Source organism: Pholcus phalangioides, unplaced genomic scaffold, assembly GCF_987345545.1.
Source record: "Pholcus phalangioides strain wild (caught in Gottingen) unplaced genomic scaffold, Ppha-v1.0 ptg000014l_1, whole genome shotgun sequence".
Classification (NCBI taxonomy): Eukaryota; Metazoa; Arthropoda; class Arachnida; order Araneae; family Pholcidae; genus Pholcus; species Pholcus phalangioides.
In genome coordinates, this window is record NW_028301607.1 from 8092899 (window position 1) to 8112251 (window position 19353).

Consider the following 19353-nt stretch of genomic DNA (forward strand, 5'->3'; position numbering starts at 1 on the left):
CTAACATTCACTTTCACCCTAATTTAATTTTCCATAATCACAATTTTATTATTAATTCTGATTGTAATTGTTCATGTCTCGAACAAGTTACTACAATTAAATACCTTGGCGTATACATTGATCACAATCTTAAATGGAAGAGTCATGTGAAGTACTTGCAAAAAAGATTATGGCTGGCAATTTATAAATTTTACTATCTCAAACCCTACTTGAATCAGTCATTTTTACTAACTCTTTATAACTCCTTGTTTCACTCACTCCTACTATATGGTCTAACTGTCTGGGGTTCTGACTACCTTTCAACCCTTTACCCTATAATCAGCCTCCATAAGAGAATAATTAGAATCATCACAAATAATTTTACCACACCATCAATACAACTTCATCAACATCTTGGAATACTTACATTATGTCAATTATATTTCTATAAATCTATTCTCCTCCTATTCAAAGGTCAATTCTCCTTGCCTTTAAATACATCTCGATCTTCAAATAGACTATATAATAGACTATACTAATATATATTCACTTCCATTGCCTCATAAAACACTGTTGAAGAAACATTTTACTTACCTTATCCCAAAATTCTACAATACATTACTCACAATACTAATTTATCATCCATTAAAAAATGTGTCAAGCAGTACATGTTCTCACTTGATGGTATAGAGAATTTGTTTTAATGCTTTTTCTCTTGCTCATATAATCCTTAAATAACATAAGTTTAATTTAATTACATGCTGCATCTAGTCGTTTTTGCTTCTATTCCAACATCTAAAAAATTTATATTTTTAGTTGCAGCATGTAGAACTGTTTTTAAATTGCACTCCTCTGTTGCCATGAATTTTTATTTTAATTTGAATAATTTTGATTTCTTTTTTTAGTTGACTATTTTGTTTTCCATACTAATTTTTACTAGCATTTACCAGAATGGGTCATTTTTTGATTGACTCCTCGAGTAAATTTTTCTCTTTTTTTTGTGTGTACTGTTATATGATAACAATAAATTTGATTTGATTGATTGAATAAAATTCTAACTGAATGGGAACTCTTCAGTTGAAATTTCTAGATTCTTGTGTAAATTATAATTTTAGAACAAGAAATGAATCTCAGGCATTGCTTACCATGATGGATTTCCACCGTGTATAGCAGCTGGAAATTTCCCTTCAATAAAATCGATATACCTCTTCATAGGAAACTGAAATCAAATTACTATTGTAAAACATCCCGCACGACAAAAGAGGACTCGCATTAAGCGATACACAGTAAAGTAATCAATTTATTAGAAATTTATGAAAACAAACTGCATTACTATAAAAATTTAGAAAGGTATACTGATACATTTAAATAAACATTTCATGAACCTCTGAAACAATGGAAAAGATACAGAGAATGATAGAAAATCATATAAAAAAATAGGAAAGCATTCAGATGAGTTAGAAAATCTGTAGAAACATAATCATAATTAGAGAATTTGAACTGGATAATTTTTTGTTTCGATCACAAGAGAACCCAGAAGTTAGACTTGTATGTAGTCAGAGCAACTGTGACTGCTTTTGCAAAGAACTGAAATTGTGTCGAATGGGTGGTCATCACACTTCTGGTTCAAGCGAGCATCATGACACAATCCAAAACAACAAGGATTCAAAATGCGAGCCTACAATATATTACTTTATTTTACAGAATGAATTTTTACCACAAGTCACCATGTTGCTCGTTCCTATTTCTACTACAACTAAACCAGACATGCACCTCATCCGCATTCCTCTGTGGAACTTCTATCATTCCTATCTCTATCTGATGTCAGCTCATCAGTTTATGTTGACAGCCTTCACCTACTGGAACTTTATTACGTGGCCGTGAGTGGAATTTGGGAATGTAGATGACAAGACAGCTATATCATGACTCGGAGCTCATGTCTTCCCAGGTGGAGTTGGAAAACAACCAGTGAGCAACACAGTGAAACAGAATGTAGCTGAATGCGAGTCCTTGAGACAATATCATTGCTGCTATATATATAGCCAGCTACTGGAGAAATGGCTAATCACTGCTAACCGTATGACGCATTTCCATATATTATGGATTTCCAACTTCACTCCCGAGCAATCTTGCCACCATGTTGTCTCAACTTAAACACAGTTAACTAGGCATTTCTCTGTGTTGTTTACCCGCCGCACCGGATAGACGTACTGCATCATGTCTGATGATCTTGAGTCATACGTCTATCCAGTGCAATGGGTAAACATCATTGCAGAGAGATGCCCAGTCAACAGTGTTGAAAAAATATTGCACCATGATTGCTGTTGCTATTTCATGTTTCCAGAGTCAAGCAATTGCTTAAAAAAATTGACAATAAATAATCAACAATGATAAAATAATCAAACAATGTTGACTATTTTTTTAGGGAAATGGTTTTCAATAAAGAACAAACTTACAAAAATGTGAGCATTCTGACAAAATTTGTGAGATATACGTTTGCCAAATATAGACTACAGTGTTTGATAAAACACTGTCATTATCTGTTTAATCTATAATTACTATAGGAGCCCCACATGCCTCTTTTTAATTTATTTATTCATCAAATTTACAGATTTATTGTTTTCCTGCAGTGGCCACACAGCCTCAAGGAACTGTACATGGAGCCCCAAAGGCTCGGCTCAGCAAAGGTAGAGAGAAAGTCCCCTGCTATAAAGATTTCATTTGTGTAACAGCTTAAAAAACCTTAACAATCAAATGACATGAATGTGTATCTGAAAAGCACACTTTCATAAGAAAATTATAAATAGAAGGCAAAATAACTTTAATAACAATTTCTACTAAATGAGGAAGTAATGCTTATATACCTGAGGTCCAACCATAAAGCCTCCAAAGAAATATGTATGACCTGCGACTTCTAACAGAGAAGGGCATTTTGCTAGCGCTGTTTTCTTTTGATCACGAGGCAATTCATCCTATCAGGGATTAATACCCAGGAATGAGCTTCACAAATTTAGTTAACTTTATTTTTCAATTTTTAAAAAAAATTGATTTATAAAGTGTCTCACCGGATTTTTCTGCCCATCATAAACATCAAAGGCAAGTCCTGAAAAATTAGGAAAATCAATCAGTGAAATTTAAAATCTGAAGTAGGCAAAATTTTAAACATTTTTGATTGCGCTCAAAAAAGACTCCTTGATCATATTAAAGTATAAACATGCTAAATAAACATTAAAAAAGAGAGAGAAATAAATCTCTCTTGATAAGAATGACCAGTGTGTGATATAATTCATACCAGTGTGTTTCTCAAACTGAAGCGCAAGAAAAAAACATGGTTCAAAGGAGGACCATGAAGGAAAAAAGGTTTAGAAACACTGATTCACATGATCTTGGTGAAATTTGTCTTTTATCTAATGAAATAATTTTCTTGGATATGTGTGGTTCAGAACTCAAGGCACATCTAGCTCACCTAGAGTCCCGCTCAGAGTTCCCCCATGAATATGATTATCTTTGATCTGCTGATATCTCATGATAGAAGAGCTCAGCATCTAGTAACTGTAAGTTCATTATGTCTTGGACCACGGTTTCTCAACCTGTGCTTTGCAGAGACCTTAGGACTCTGTATATACTTCCCAAGAACTCCACGGCCATTCCAGGACAATAAAACAATGAATTTTAAGAATAAATTTAAAAAAAAGAGACCCACCATAAAAAATTATTGATTAAGAAAAGGCTCTGCATGTCAAAAAAAAAAAAAATTGAGACCCACTGTCTTTGACTATTCAGTCATCGAACTGAGACTAGATTATTAACAAGTCCACTTCTTTTTTTTTAGCAAATTTCAAAGAAGCAAATTGGCCTACCTCAACTTTAGCACACTTAGTTTTAAGAACTAATATGCTCCATGCCTTCTCTCTGTAAGGGCTGAATGGTGGAAACAAAAATGTTATATGACATCCAGTGTCATCTTAATGGCATGGCCAGGGGGGACCCCAGGAAAATTAGAAGTAGTTAAATTTTTCGAGAATTTACCAGGTAAGGCTGCAGAAAAATCACTTGGCTCAGAGGCCCATGATATTCTTAACAGCCCTGATGCCATCTGCCCTTCAATATTCTCCTGGCAACAAAGCTTGCAAAATCTTAATGCATGCAACATATATAACAAAATCATTTAACGTGAATTGGAATATTTGAAAATTATCCCTGTTGTGCATGCAAGTAATTTTAATGTTCCCAATTAATTCTTTCAAATGTAAAGTTAAGGTGTAAAAATTCCACCGGAAAAAATAAGTCTCCCCTCAACCTTTCATATAGCATCAGAATTCCTTGAATTCACTTTCATTTATTGTTCTGTGAAGAGGCCACCTCTTAAAATTTTTACTTGGAATTGGTACTAAGCTTTGCCTGTTATCTATAAAGATACAAATGAAGTGGTGAAAGTGAATTTTTTTAGCAAGGAAAGAAAAAAGAAATTGTAGCCCAGTTTTTCATAATTAACCCATGCAATTGGCTTACATACAATGTTTTAACTTTTTTCATTCTGAAAAAAATTTTAAAGTAAAAAAAATATCCTAAAAATGCCCTAAAACTAGGAAAAAATACTTTTAAAATGAAAAAGCGCTGAAAAATGTAAATGTCATCAATATCCAGCCCTTGGTTATAACCATAGTAAATAAAAGAATTCAAACCGTGTGCAATGTAATGCTATGCCATATACATATCTTCACCTTACAATGAAAACCTCGTACATAAAAAAAAATTAAACTTCACAAGAAGAGAAAAAAAAAAGGATTGGACGTCCCATTGAACAACACACAAAAGGGACTCATTTCTTTATGTATAAAGAGCAGATGGTTGCAAATCTTTTTTTTTTCTTTTAAAAACTGACATCATATCTCGCCTATTAAAATCTAAAACAGTCAAAACGTCATTTAAAAAATTGATGTACAAGGTTTTTATTATAAGGTATGTACAATATGTACATAGATAAATTTGGACACATGATGCCCTTTACCTATAAGTCTGAGTGTTAAAACGCACTGTGGCATACTCCATTTGATATCATAATCATCTGTTCCAGTTGAGTAATAGCAATATATCAGGTAACCCTAAAAATTTGTGAAGATATACATATTTGAGAATAAAGTTACGACACAAATACAGCAAAAAATGATCAAATCTAACTTCCCATACCTGCATCTATAGTTAGATTATATATATAGTTACTTCTTAAATAATAATATTTCACATTGAAGCAAAGCCGGTCTCCACAAAGTTCTCACATCAATTGTAATTGTATTACCTTCAACACTTGAATTCACTTTACAGTAAATAAAAATTGTAACTGCTCAAGGTAAGATGTCTTGGAAAACTTTTCATGGCTGTGGGGAATAATTGATGGTGAAATTCTCTCAAAGTAACTGAAGCAAAGTTGATGAAGTACGAAACAAGAATGATACTATTCAAAATGGTGAAAAAATTATCGTTGAAATAAAAATTATTTTAAACTATGTTTGTAATTCAGAGATAAGAGTCTGGTGCACTTGTTAGAAAAAAAAAAGTTTCCCTGCAATGATCAGCATAAACAAAAATTAAAAAATTATTTTAACATTACATTCATTGTCAATTTGAAAGAGATTTAAAAGAGAGCACCTACTCGCATACATCTTTAGAAATGTGTACTTTAAGACAGCATAAAAACAAAAATTGGCTTATGGTGATAGACAGGGATTATGCCAAAGCATGGTCTGCAATATCATCAAATCCAACTGCTGATGTGAAATCTTATTAAATTATCTTGAATAATGTAATAACGTGTGAAACATTGAAGGCAAAATTCATGAAATCTGGACAAGCTGTATGATTCTTGAATGCCACAGCGGCTGAACATTAATGCCACCTATGTTCAGAATCTTATTCAGCGCAGGCTCCCCTCCTGTCTGCAACCCCAGTGTATCACATTTCTGGCTACTACTGTTTCACCACAGAAAATGTGAGTTTTGTCAGAATTCTGTTAGCGCACAGTGTTATGACCATTAGTTGACATCAATATCCCCCTCATCTCCAGTAAAAATATGTGTGAAGGACTAATAATCCATATGGTGCTGGACAGATATCAGGATAGCAGTGAAATGGCAAAAAAGCCTTATGTGAGGGTTTTATGGTGTAAAAAAAATTCACAGCTTAGATCACAAGCACAAATAAGGATGCCAGGGTACCATCAAAAGAGCTCTAAATCACGTCAATTTGAAAAAGTGGGCCAACAGTCATCCCAACAGCCAACAAGTACGCCCAATACTGACAAGATAGGATAAATAAGAAACCAACCAATAATATGGGGGGAAACAATAAATTTCTCAAACTAACAGTGTCGTCTTCAGAGGATATGTAACACCAACTGTTGTGTTGATCTCATTTGGGTCTAGGTTATCAAATGGGCAGGACTTTGGTTAGGTTATCAAATGAAAATATATTTCTAAGTTTATTTCATAAAAAACCAGTTTTGATCCATTTCAAAACAAAAATGAGTCAATATAAAAGCTCACTAACTACAAACAAATTTAATCGACAAGAGACCATAAATTCCCGACTTCTACTTTATATACGTCAAGGTCATCATTATGCGAAAGCTCACTCTACTAGCATTGCATTATTGTACTTGTCAAAAGACTTGAGCACTATTGTACACTGCAAATAAAGTCATTTAGGTCAGGGCTACATGGTAAGGGGTTGTTTCATCCCTTCGAAGTTGCTCTTGCCGCCTTGGCTCAGTGGGCATGGTCTCGGATCAGGTGCGTGACATTACTGCTCTAATACGTTTTAACTAAAGTGACCTTGAAATAGCAGGGTAGCCAATAGCTATAAACCAGTTCTGTCAGGGCAATGACATCAGCTGGTACTGACTCTGGCACGTCATAAAGCAGCCATGATTTCGGTGTGAGTATATGTTCCAATTTAGACAATACACCAGCACAAATGGGACCAGAGAAAGGTATAACTAAAAAGGTGTAACAGAAATTTGGTAATAAAAATCACATTTTCAAACATACAAAACAAACATATATATACAAACCATGAAAAATGTGAATGAGATGACCACAGATAAAAATGTTCCGCCAATCGTTACAAGGATTGCATACATGATAAGTACACATGCAACTGAATGAATAATGTCGGCACCTGAAAGTATAAAAAATATATATGAAGAACACTAAAAATAAAAAAATGTTCTGGAAAGATGAAAAAAAATGAAATTGTTGATCTTGCAAACTTAACAATAACAAATCAGACGTTTCACCCAAATCTTTCACCATCTGGGATTAAAACTTGTCAATCTTCTGAACCAAACGAAATGCATTCAATTTATTACATTGATTTATATAGAGAAAAGTCTATTAATCAGGGCTCTACAAATCCCAAGCACCAACTTGCCAAAGCAACTAAAAATTGGCACTGATGTCTAAAATTGTATGGAGTCGAAAGAAAACAAAATTTTTTTAAAGTCATAATTAGGGTGTCAGCCTACATAGAAAGACGGTCACCAAGCAAAAGTTTTTAACCCTTTCACTACAGACGGTATTTTAAAGTGCCAATAGTGTTCTAATCCCCGTAACATCAGAACTGCAGTCATAAAATTGACAATAATTGAATACAATTCAATCATCACACTTCAGTCATAGTTAGAAAAATTGATGGCAGCACATTACACTTAACAAGCATTATACACAAACTTCACGTTAGGTTCATAACACGTACACGCACATTCCAACATGTACCAATTCATTAGAAATTATGCAGCAGAATATAGATGAGGTTCATGCATGGTTCAGTAGTAATTAGAAGTAGTAGTCATCAAGCTGATTTCAGTAACTCAGCAGTTGATTCTGCGAGACTTTCACATAGACTTTTGTATTATCAAAGCTGTTTCATTGATTAATCAAACAATTAAAATTCTCAATTATATCAATGCTCACTTCCATGGCTGTATGGACTCAACATTTTTCCGATAATCGGAAAAATAGGTTTTTTTAGCACAATTTGTTTCAGTCATTTGGAAACGACACTTTGAACTGTAAGTTCTGGTCCCTGGGGAAGAGACAAAAATCAAATAAAATAATCTCACATATCCCATGTGTATAGTGGAAAAACCCAAAAATATAGGGAGAGGGGATTAAGAAATGTGATTTTTCTGTGTTTATCCTCTGTTAGAAGTAGGCCTACTGTACTTTGGGGAGTAATTTTTTTACAAGGCTGAGTATGACCCATGATAAGAATTATCATGTCCAATTCTTGAAGAGAAAAGAAAAAATAGCATTTGTGAGAATATTTTTTTGACATTACAGCGAATGCTTCCTAAGCCGCTGCGGTGGTGGAGTGGTCATAGTGATGGCTCGCACCAAGGACTCAGGTTCGAATCACAATGGTGGTCAGCTAAAGTTGGTTTTCTGTGGTTCCCAACTTAAGCACTAATGCAAGTCGATCGCCCTGTTAAAAAGACTCGCACAGAGAGCAAAAAGCCTACAAAGGTACAAATGTTCAATCATTACACTTCAAACAGTTTGAAATGTATATCACAGCACTAAAAATTCACACACAATACTAGATATGCACTCAGACTGTTAGGTATCCCTCCCCCCACACTTCTGACACGTCTTTAGTAAATATCTCATGGCAATAGACCACAGTTGTGTTTGGTTGGAAAGAATGTATCCTAATGTTGAACTCACTATATAACCAAATATTTTTTTACATCTTTAACATTAGCTATTGATAATCACTAGCAAGTCACCCGTTATAACGAGATTTTTGTTATAAACCACACAATCAGACTTTTATGTTGCAATTCCTTTTGTACTAAATTCTTGATAAAAAATTTTTAGGCTTTAATCAGAACTAAAATGACCTACCGGAAAATTTACATGATAATTGTTTCATTTTTCATAATGTGGTAGTGAAAGGGTTTTTTAACCCTTAAATATATATATGCCTGGCTATCAAGAAATTCTTATTGCTGAATAATTTTTTTTCTTGATTTGTGAAGACACTCTAAATCTCCAGTTTAACACGTTCAAAACTCATTTTCCTGATGGCGCTTTCAGATAAATCATGAGTTTTTTCCTCTCAGTATAAAAATATTAATTCTCACAGTACAGTAACTGCTGCTTATAAAAAATCACATTTGGTTCAGCCATTGTGATTCTTATAAGCGGTCAATTTTTATATCCAAAATTTTTTTCTGCTGTTACACTTCCAATTACCACTAGAGTACAAAAGTGGGGAGGGACTTTCAGGTGAGATTATGTTTTGAATGTAAAACCAAAAAAAAAAAAACTAATTTTAACTGCATATTTTAATTTCTAAAATTTTAAATAAGTTTAAACATCTAGCCTATAGCATATATTTGTCCTTACTTATCGTTCGTTGTCAATGTAGACTGAGTCAGTCTAATAAATGTAACAGTACTTTTACCACTATTGTACTATTTTCATGTCTTCCCCCCCCCCCACTGCAAGGATCCAGAATGATTCGCACCATTTTCCCCCATGCTATAAATCCACTATAGAGGGGTCCTTGAAAATTCTGGCCCAAGAAACAAACCAAAGATTCCAGCCTAGGGGCTCTGCTCTAGGATACAGGGACATGACTACTGTTCAGGCACATACCTCTAGATCAGAGGTTCCCAACCATTTTGTTCCATAGCCCCCCCCCCCTGTTTTGTTTTTTTAAACAAACCTTTTGTGGATATGTAATAAGTACCCATCAAAAGAAAGCATATGTAATCCCCTCTCCCCACCCCTTTCATAGAGTTCTAGGACAAAGAGAAAAACTCCCTTGGAAATCAGCTTGAAAATGATTTTTCTCAAAGTGATATATTTTTTTCAACTCCAAAGTGGTCAATGTCCAAAGTGGCCATTGTTCGGGGATTACCTGTGCTGTTAAATCTATGGGACACATCCATTTCCAACAAAATGTGGCCATTGTTCTGAAGAGGCCGTTAGAAGAGTTTTAACTGTACTCTGATTATTCATATTCCTGTGATTTTTTTTCCAAAGCATAGTCTCAGTAGTTTTTTTTATGAAAAATATTTTCTGAACATGGAAAATATGTCCCACCTATTATTTGACCTCTACGGGAATTAGAGATCCCTTTACCCACTGGCTGACATAATTTCTGCCCCCCCCCCCCCCACACAGACTTTGATACAGTTATAAAACATTAAAAAACTATGCGCCAATCTCAATTTTTTAGTCACCATGACGACTTAGCGCTTGTCTAGCCCTGATTTAGACTAGTGATTCTAAAGACTAGCTTTTAGTTTGTCACCTGACTACTGTGTGGTTTGCGTATCTGGCATGCATTTCGGTACCCCTTTGTAATTTTGAATAATAGTTTGATGGGTGAAATTTGCACCAGAGGGGCACCAGACCTGATAGTGGCCCTGTTGATTAATCAATCGTTTTAATATTACAGAATCAATATAATCGTGAATTTTAATATAATCATGTATTTTATAATATAATAAATTATATAATTATCATAATCAATTACAGAACGGATTATTATTTTTCATGTTATATAGATAGGAAATTTGTTTTCTTTTTTCCCAAAAAACAAATTGTCATTCCCAATAGCGGTCACATTTTCAGGGTCTTTTCGTGGCCACTATTGGAAGGTTTTACCACTACTTTATTGCACACCAACTCCGGTCATATATCGCCATATGGTAATTTCCAACCAGTGGAACTGGGGGAAATGAAGGAGACATCTATGCGTGATAAAGAACTTATTTCTAATGTTCTATGCCCGGATTTGAACCTGTGGACCTTAACGGTAACCTTCACAGTTACCAAAGACAAGCATCTTACCACTGCGCCACTAGGACACTACTTCACCAAACAGCAACTCTGGCCATATCTCTATATTGCAATTTACTACCATTAATGAGATGGGTTGGAAATGAAGGCAGCGTCTATTAGTGGTTGCCCCAAGTTGGTTAGGGAAAATATCTTATCTATATCCTCCCTCGGATTTGAACCCAAGACCGTGACAGCAACCTTCAAGGTGGTAGACAAGCATCTTACCACCACGCCACTCAGGTGTTCACCCACTCGGCCACTGGGAGGTTTTACTGTATATTCAGAATTTTTTCAGGTAGACTGATATTTGAATTTCAGGGTAAGGAAAAAAACTTCAAAAGTGGTCCACTGTTCCTACCCTCCCCTACACCAGTTTCCCAAAATTTTTGTTCCCATCGCCCTCTTCTTCAAAAATTTCTTCTCATCACTGCCCAACTCAAGAGTTAACCCATAGGATCCTATACCAAACCCTGAGCTTTTACTTACCCCCCTCCTCAGGGGGCGATATTGCCCCCTTCGGGAGGAAACACTGTCCTACACTATCTTGGATCAATTTCGTCGAAGGGAGGGGATTCTTACTGCCTATGAAAAATTTCTGGCACCTAAATATTTTACCGATTTGTCAAGCCCTGGGCCTAAATCAATCACATATAGAACTACACAGAGAAATAACGAAAACCATATCAAGCCACAAAAATCATTTATACATACACACACAGTGGTGACCATATACCAACCTATAAGCATTCTCACGAAAAATATTCAACTGAAACATTCACAAATTGCGTGGAAAACATTAAACAAGGAAAAAAAAAATACAAGTGGAAGATTGACCAACTGAAAAACCAACTTACCATAATTGAAATATCCTAGAAACAGGCCACATCCCACAAAATACAGGTGCTGCAAAGTGGAAGACTTGCCCAGTAATAATTTGCGGTAAGCGAAAGCAAAAGGATAGCCTGGAATTTTGAAAGAAAATACCTGTTTTATAATAAGAAATGCAAATAAATCAATATTGTTTTTTTTTATATTTTGAAGTAAATACAGCACATTGAGTAAAAAAGGTTTGATTGTTTCTTGGTGTCACCTTCTTTTGTAAGTATTTTGGGTTGCGTTTATTTTGGGACTATTTGAATATTGTCTTTTTTTCGCACCCATCAAGACAGGCTTGTATTCAAAGCCCTGGGGGACCCATCACATATCCAACTCCAGCTGTCCTTTGTCAACGACACACTGGCACTGTTATTGCGTGTCTACACAGCAGCAACACAAAACCTCTCAATATGTTAAAATTTTATCTCTTTTAGCAATTTTTCCAAAAACTAACAGCTAAGAGCTCGAGATGTTCAAGGCCTCGTTGAGTCCTTGAACTCCCTAAGATGTAACCTGTCTAGCCTATGGGGGGGGGGGGATGATCTCGCTGCCCTTCTCCCATTGTAGTCTAATTTGCTTGACTAGTCTTTCTTCAAATTCCCCACACTGTGTTATAACCAAAATGGTCCCCCCCCCCCCAACTCCTGAAACTATACCACAGCTTTAACTCACTCTTTGGGACACCCATGCTCACATACTCTCCAAGTCATTCTATTGATCGATAACTGACATAGTTCCTTGCCCCATAGTTCACTCTTTTGATCGTTTACATGTTTATACATGACTAGATCCCTCTTTTTGTCATTCACATGCTAGCACATGATCTAGGTCACTCAGTGACCTGATCCCTTGCTCTATAGGTCACACTTTTGGTCATTGGCTTGTTTACACTCTAAATCACTCTTTTGTTCACTCAGGTCCTTGCAAACTCTCTGGGTCACTCGTTTGGTTATTCACTGCTGTCTGTGCAGAGGCTGATTTAATGAGAGTTATACAAATTTTTTTGCCTTTCTAACCATTAAACTAATTTTCTTGGCCACTCATTCCTTAAATTTGCCACCCTGGGCTTAAGTCTGCTCAGCCCCCCTGATCCTAAATACTACACTGCCTGCACAAGGAAAACCGGCTCATGATAATTCTTCGCACTTGAATAGATATTGAAGATGTAAGTGTATTTATTTCTAGCTAGTAAACAAATGAGAAATGTATTGAGAAAATCCAATTCATTCACAAAGATGCATACGCATAGACAAAGTGATAATCAAAAATCTAATGGGAACTACAATACAAAAAATGCTTCACTGCCAAAGGGGAAAATTTTTTTAAAAGCCTTTGCTTCTTTCCGTAGTCGCTTAAAGCACATCATACCAACCTCTTAAACTCAGCATAAAACTATTGAAGGGTCATTTGAAAATCATCTTAAAGTAGGCAATTTATTGTTCAGGCTTGTTGAATCACCCTGTAATTTACAGGACAAATGCATTCCTGTCCCATTTTTGGCTCTTAAGAAGGACAATTGCCCCCCCCCCCCCGGATTCATGCATCAGCAGAGGCAGACATCTTTAGCTGTGACTAAAGCCAACGCAGATATTTTCAGCTAGGAATGGAGCCAAGACACACACCATCAGTGACTAATAAAGATAAAGCAGATGTGATATCTCCAGTTACAAATGAAGCGTAGACAGACATTTTCAGCAGTGAATGGAGTAGAGGTAGACATCTCCAGCTCAGAATGAAGCTGAGTCAGTCATCTCCAGCTCAGAATGAAGCTGAGTCAGTCATCTCCAGCTGCAAATGTATCCAAGACAAATATCTTTAGCTGTGAATGGAGCAGAGACAGATGTCTTCAGCTGTGAATGAAATCGAGCAGACAATAAAAGTGAAAGTAGACATCTTCAGCTGTGAATAAAGCTGAAACAAATATTTCCAGCTGCGAATGGGACGGAGCCAGATGTTAGGTGTTAATCCCCAAAGCAGAATGTTTTGAATTGTCTGCAACGAGTCCTCTGCTGAATGGAGATGTTCTGCAGTAAAAATCACCGCTGCTGTGCGTTCGCGTGAGCATCGTGCTGGATTGTCGTCCTGAGGATCCAGGTTCGAACCCTGTTGACAGCACAGTGGGGACACATTTGTTGACACACAGTCAACGGGGCTGAAGTTGGTTTTCTGCAGTTTTCCAGCTTTGAAGCCTGAATGTGAGCAGTCTTCTATTAGAAAAAGTCTCTTGCAGACAACAGGGTGATGTAGACCTATAACGATACCGACATAACATGAAAGTTCAAGCATTCCCATCTTTACTTTAGAAAATGGAAGACAGATGGCAGCACAAACTCGAAACAAGCTCAACTCGACAACATAAATACATTAGGGCCAAACATACACTCAGAACACACATTCCAGCATGTGCAGATTCATTAAAAATTCTGTAGAGGAATGTGTATGAGGTGCATGTTCGGTTTAGTAGTAGTAAAAATCAGTGTTTTCTATATTTTTACTTAAATTTCTTCCAGATTGTGCTGAAGTAGCACTGATTATTTTGCACGTACGTTGGAGGAGATGTCGGCACATTCTGCTTTGGGGCTTTTAATTAAATCAAGTAGACACTATCAGTTGCAAATGAAATCATGCAGACTATCAAGGAAACAGTTATTTTCCGGATATTATGCTGAGGTGAACTCAGAAAGAAAAGTCATCACATCTCCGCCGGGACTTTTTCTTTCCGAGTTCACCTCAGCATAATATCCGGAAAATAACTTTTTCCTTGATATTTTGGGACAAGAAAAAAGCCATCTATCTCACGCAGACAATGTCAGCAGCAAATTAAATCAAGTAGACACTCAGTTATGAATGAAATCACCCAGACAATATTAGCTGCGAATAAAGCAAAGGCAGACATCTTCAGCTTCAAATGGAGCAGAGGCAGACATTTCCAGCAGTGAATGGGGCGAAGGAAGGTGTCAGTTGTGAATAAAATCGTGCAGACAATATTAGCTGCGAAGGAAATTGAGTGGGCAATATCAGCTGCAAATGAAGTGAAGGCAGACATGTTCAGCTTCGAATTGAGTGGAGGAAGACATCTTCAGCTTCAAATGGAGCAGAGGCAGACATTTCCAGCAGCGAATGGGGCGAAGGAAGGTGTGAGTTGTGAATAAAATCGTGCAGACAATATTAGCTGCGAAGGAAATTGAGCGGACATCAGCTGCAAATGAAGCAAAGGCAGACATATTCAGCTTCAAATTGAGTGGAGGAAGACATCTTCAGCTTCAAATTTAGTGGAGGAAGACATCTTCAGCTTCAAATTGAGTGGAGGAAGACATCTTCAGCTTCAAACTGAGTGGAGGAAGACATCTTCAGCTTCAAATGGAGCAGAGGTAGACATTTCCAGCAGCGAATGGGGAGAAGGAAGGTGTTAGTTGTGAATGAAATCGTGCAGACAATATCAGCTGCAAATGAAGCGAAGGCAGACATATTCAGCTTCGAATTGAGAGGGGGAAGAGACCATCAGCTGTAAACGTAGTGGAGTAAGACACCATTAGATTCGTTAAATCGTCTTACTTCCTCATTGGGTTTTTCTTATATAAATCAAGGCATTTCTAGGCCAACTAGAATCCCCCATAATTATAATAAAGAAACACGTGGTGGGCTAAACAAACGCATTTAAAAGAACGTCCAGTTGAATCAATTTTAATATATATAAAGACCAAAGCATGCTTATGAAGATTATAAATAATTGATCATTTCCTCAATGGCCATGATGTGCATATATTATATTCAATTGATAATAACAAGAGGAATGAATTATTAAAAGATAATCCACATACATATGGAAATGCAGAGCTTTAAATTATTTGTCTCACCTAATAAAATGGATATTAATAATCTCAAAGCCGGCTCCGAAGCTCCAACGGCATCAGCCAAGTTATCAATCAAGCCCTTAGCCACCGCCATCTTTGTTTTATATTTTTCTCGGAAATAAAGTCCTTATGCGGTAAGAGTTGTTATCTTCTTTCTTCGATAAAAAAAATTACGATTGCATCAGCGTTTTTTCTACTTTTTTTTCTCTTCTGAATCCATTTGAGTTATTTTTTCTTGAAAGCAATGATAAATTTTTATTTGTTTCAGTTTTTTTAAATATTTTATAAATATATTCTACAAAAAACTAAAAAAAAGAAAAATTTCAACTGGACTTCAAAATAGAAAAAAAAAAAAAAAACAAACCCGAAGTGTTACGTCATTCGAAGAAACGAAACCAAACGAAAATCATTTTTTGCAAGATTTTCGGAAAACTGGCTATATGTACGGCACTGAGCTATAAGTAAACTTAAACTTTCCTTAAAGCCGGGTTTTCCTAGGAATAGGTTTGTTGCGCAGCGTGAACCGAATTAGACTATTTCGCGCCGACAGAAACGTGTTACATAATCACGCTACGCGTTTGTGTTTTTCCTAGCGAGGCGCATCAGATCAGGGCGGCGATATAAAGTATATGGCCCTGGCATCAGCTACTCTGTCGTCTGCATGCTCCGGTTTGAAGGGAAGGGAAAGAAAACACACAAGAGTGACGAGAATAGCGGCAAAACCGCGGCGCACGACGCATTTGACTCCTCCAGAAGCAGTCGGCCAATCACGCCCGACGTAAAGCGCTGTCGTCAGGCGTATTCCGCTCTGTAGGAAAACAGTCATGCCGCTTTTCTTACTGGTTAGTAGAAGGCGTGTCGCGCTGGGGGAATCACGTTGCGCGAGGCACAGGAAACCTGCTGCGCGTCCAGCGTGAAAACTGTGATTGCTCAAAAAACCTGAATTTCAGGTTTTTAACCAATCAGCGTTTTCACGCTGCGCACAACGCAGAAATTCTACTCCTAGGAAAACCCGGCTTTATAGCTCAGTGATGTAGGGTTACCAGGTTGAAAAACTGAGAAAGGAGGACGACTGCGCGACCCCAAGTAACGTCGTTTTTGTCGATTTCCACAACAGATGGCACGACTATTCTGACCAATAACACTCCGGAAATTATATAATTTTCCCCAACTAAAAAACAGAACCCCTAAAAAAAAAGAAACAGAAAAAAAGATCAAAAAGTGGAAAACAAATCCCTAAAAAAACAAGAAATAATTACGGAAACTTGAGAAGGGAGACAAAAGGATAAATTTCACGTAACGTGTAGACGGACGCTTGAAATGGCATAAAAAATTAAGGCATGTCCAACTTTAGGAGGGCGCCTCATCTTTCTCCTAACCTGATCATCTCCCGCCGCTCTGTCTCAATGAAGATTTTAGCAGGGTCGCCAAAGAAGACCGGGGCCATGCTGGAAGCTGTGCATGTATGTCTTGTGAAGCTAACGTGAAGTCTGTTTATGTGCAGTGTTTGTGTGTAGTGTTGCCATCTGACGTCAATTTTTTAACCATGAGTGAGGTGTAATAATTGAATGACGATAGGTAAGAAGCGAATAATATTGGAAAATTTTCCTGTCACGTAAAATATGGGACGATCCAACGAACTTACACAATTAGCTTCGAACAGTCCCTGGTTAAGAGCACCGATTATGGTTTCTCTTCTTTATAGAATTAAGGAAAGAGATAATTCCACAATTAACAAAAAGGTATAATTCCAAAATTAATGAAAGAAAAAATTCTAGAATTAATTAAAGATATAATTCCAAATTAAAATGAAAAAACAATTATAGAATTAATGGAAGAGATAATTCCAAGATCAATGAAAGATGTAATTGCAGCATTAATGAAGTGATAATTCCAGCATTAATGAAAGATAATTTCAGATTGATGAAAGTGATAATTCCAAAATCAATGAAAGCAATAATTCCAGAATTGAAGTAAGAGATAATTCCAAAATTAATGAAAGAAATAATTTTAGCATTGATGAAAGAGATAATAATTCCAGAATTAATGAAAGAGATAATTTCAGAATTAATGAGATATAATTTCAGAATCAATGAAAGAAATATTTCCAGCATTAATAAAAAAAATAATTTCAACATTAATGAAAGAAATAATTTCAGCATTAATGAAAGTGATAATTCCAACACTAATGAAAGAAATAATTCCTGAATTAATGGGGCGCGGTAACCCAGGTCGATAAGATACTCGCCTAAAGCCCCAAAGGATGTTTGGAGGTGTCGCGAGTTCGATACCCGGTTCGTCCTTGAGTCCCCATCGAGGGTTAAGCCGGGTTTTCCTAGGAGTAGAATTTCTGCGTTGTGTGCAGCGTGAAAACGCTGATTGGTTAAAAACCTGAAATTCAGGTTTTTTTAGCAATCACAGTTTTCACGCTGGACGCGCTGCAGAAAGCCTGCTCCTAGGAAAACCCGGCTTAACCCCTTAACCCCGGCTTAGCGCACAAACATCTCGATGAGTATAAAAAACAAGCCTGCCGTTTGGAATCGGCAATAAATTGTAGGTCCCGGTCGAATTAGCCCTCGTGTGCAGAAAATGACCGTGGTGCGACAAAAATGATCCATGATCCAGAATTAATGAGACATAATTTCAGAATCAATGAAAGAAATAACTCCAGCATTAATAAAAGAAATAATTTCAGCATTAATGAAAGAAACAAATCCAGTATTGATGAAAGCAATTACTCCAGAAGTAATGAAAGAAATAATAATTAATAAAGGAAAATTCAAGAATTGAAGAAAGAAATGATTGCAGTATCAATGAAATAAATAATTTAGTTTTTTTTCACCTTTAGATGAGTTCTCTCTCCATTTTATAATCTTTAAAACCCAATATTTAGAGACCGAACATTTGTATGGGCAAATTGCCAGGCGGGAACTTCGTTTTCATCGAATCACGTGATTTCCTTGCATTTGATGTTGCTGCCGTCGCGGCGGCTGGAAGCTCCCTCCAGTAATATAAGCTCGATGCCAAGGAGACATTTAAAACAAAGGACCTCCACACAAGCAGACGACAGGTAAGACGTGAATTTTCACACTCCAACTTTATAGTAATGTGCTGCCATCTAATCTCAAATTTAAAAGTGACTCATGTGGTGATGATGAAGTTTAAATTAAAAAAACTATATTCTTTATTCCGCTCAGTTCCTTATAAACAAAACTCATAAACTGAACTGAAAGTTTAAACTCAAAGTTCGGTTATTTTATTTGAGCATAAGGAGACGTTCGAAACAAATAACCTCTGAATGAGCAGACGACAGACAAGAAGTCGGTTCCCTACAAGCTAAGCTCACAAACAGAACTGGAAGTTCAAACTGCCAGTTCAGTTATTTTTTCAGGGCACAAGGAGACGTCCAAAACAAGGAACCTGAGTGAAGCAGACGACAGAGATTCTGAGGCTTGATTTATATACTGTTGGTGCTGCCATCTAATCTTGAAATTTCAGGCAACTCATGCGATGATGAAAAAATAAAGAGTGAGAGAGTTCTTTGTTATTTTTTAGCATAAAATTTTTTTGAGACAAAAATTTTGATAACAAAATTCGTTCATTTGCAATAATCGATTCTTTTTATGTAGAAAAAATAATTATTTCTTTCCACAAAAGAAATTCGGACAATATGGATGATCTCACAAATAAGTGAAAACACGGATCATGTGGTCTTCAGATAGGGTTACCAGATTCAAAACTGAAAAAGGAGGACGCCTAGCAGGCCCGTCATTTTGAGAGAATCGGGGGCA

General features: G+C 36.4%; 1 protein-coding gene across 1 annotated transcript in view; it reads right to left on the reverse strand.

Annotated features, from left to right (window-relative positions):
* The window catches only part of nes (lysophosphatidylcholine acyltransferase 3 protein nessy), a 35178-nt gene extending 19475 nt beyond the window's left edge, over nucleotides 1-15703 (reverse strand). Inside the window, exons 1-7 of the mRNA XM_089241666.1 lie at nucleotides 15566-15703; nucleotides 11687-11794; nucleotides 7049-7155; nucleotides 4991-5084; nucleotides 3045-3082; nucleotides 2844-2951; nucleotides 1125-1198 (exon numbers count right to left, since the gene is read on the reverse strand). Coding sequence (XP_089097792.1) covers nucleotides 1125-1198; nucleotides 2844-2951; nucleotides 3045-3082; nucleotides 4991-5084; nucleotides 7049-7155; nucleotides 11687-11794; nucleotides 15566-15656 — 620 coding nt within the window. The 5' untranslated portion in view covers nucleotides 15657-15703. The remainder of the gene's footprint in view (nucleotides 1-1124; nucleotides 1199-2843; nucleotides 2952-3044; nucleotides 3083-4990; nucleotides 5085-7048; nucleotides 7156-11686; nucleotides 11795-15565) is intronic.
* Between the last annotated feature and the right edge of the window lie 3650 nt (nucleotides 15704-19353).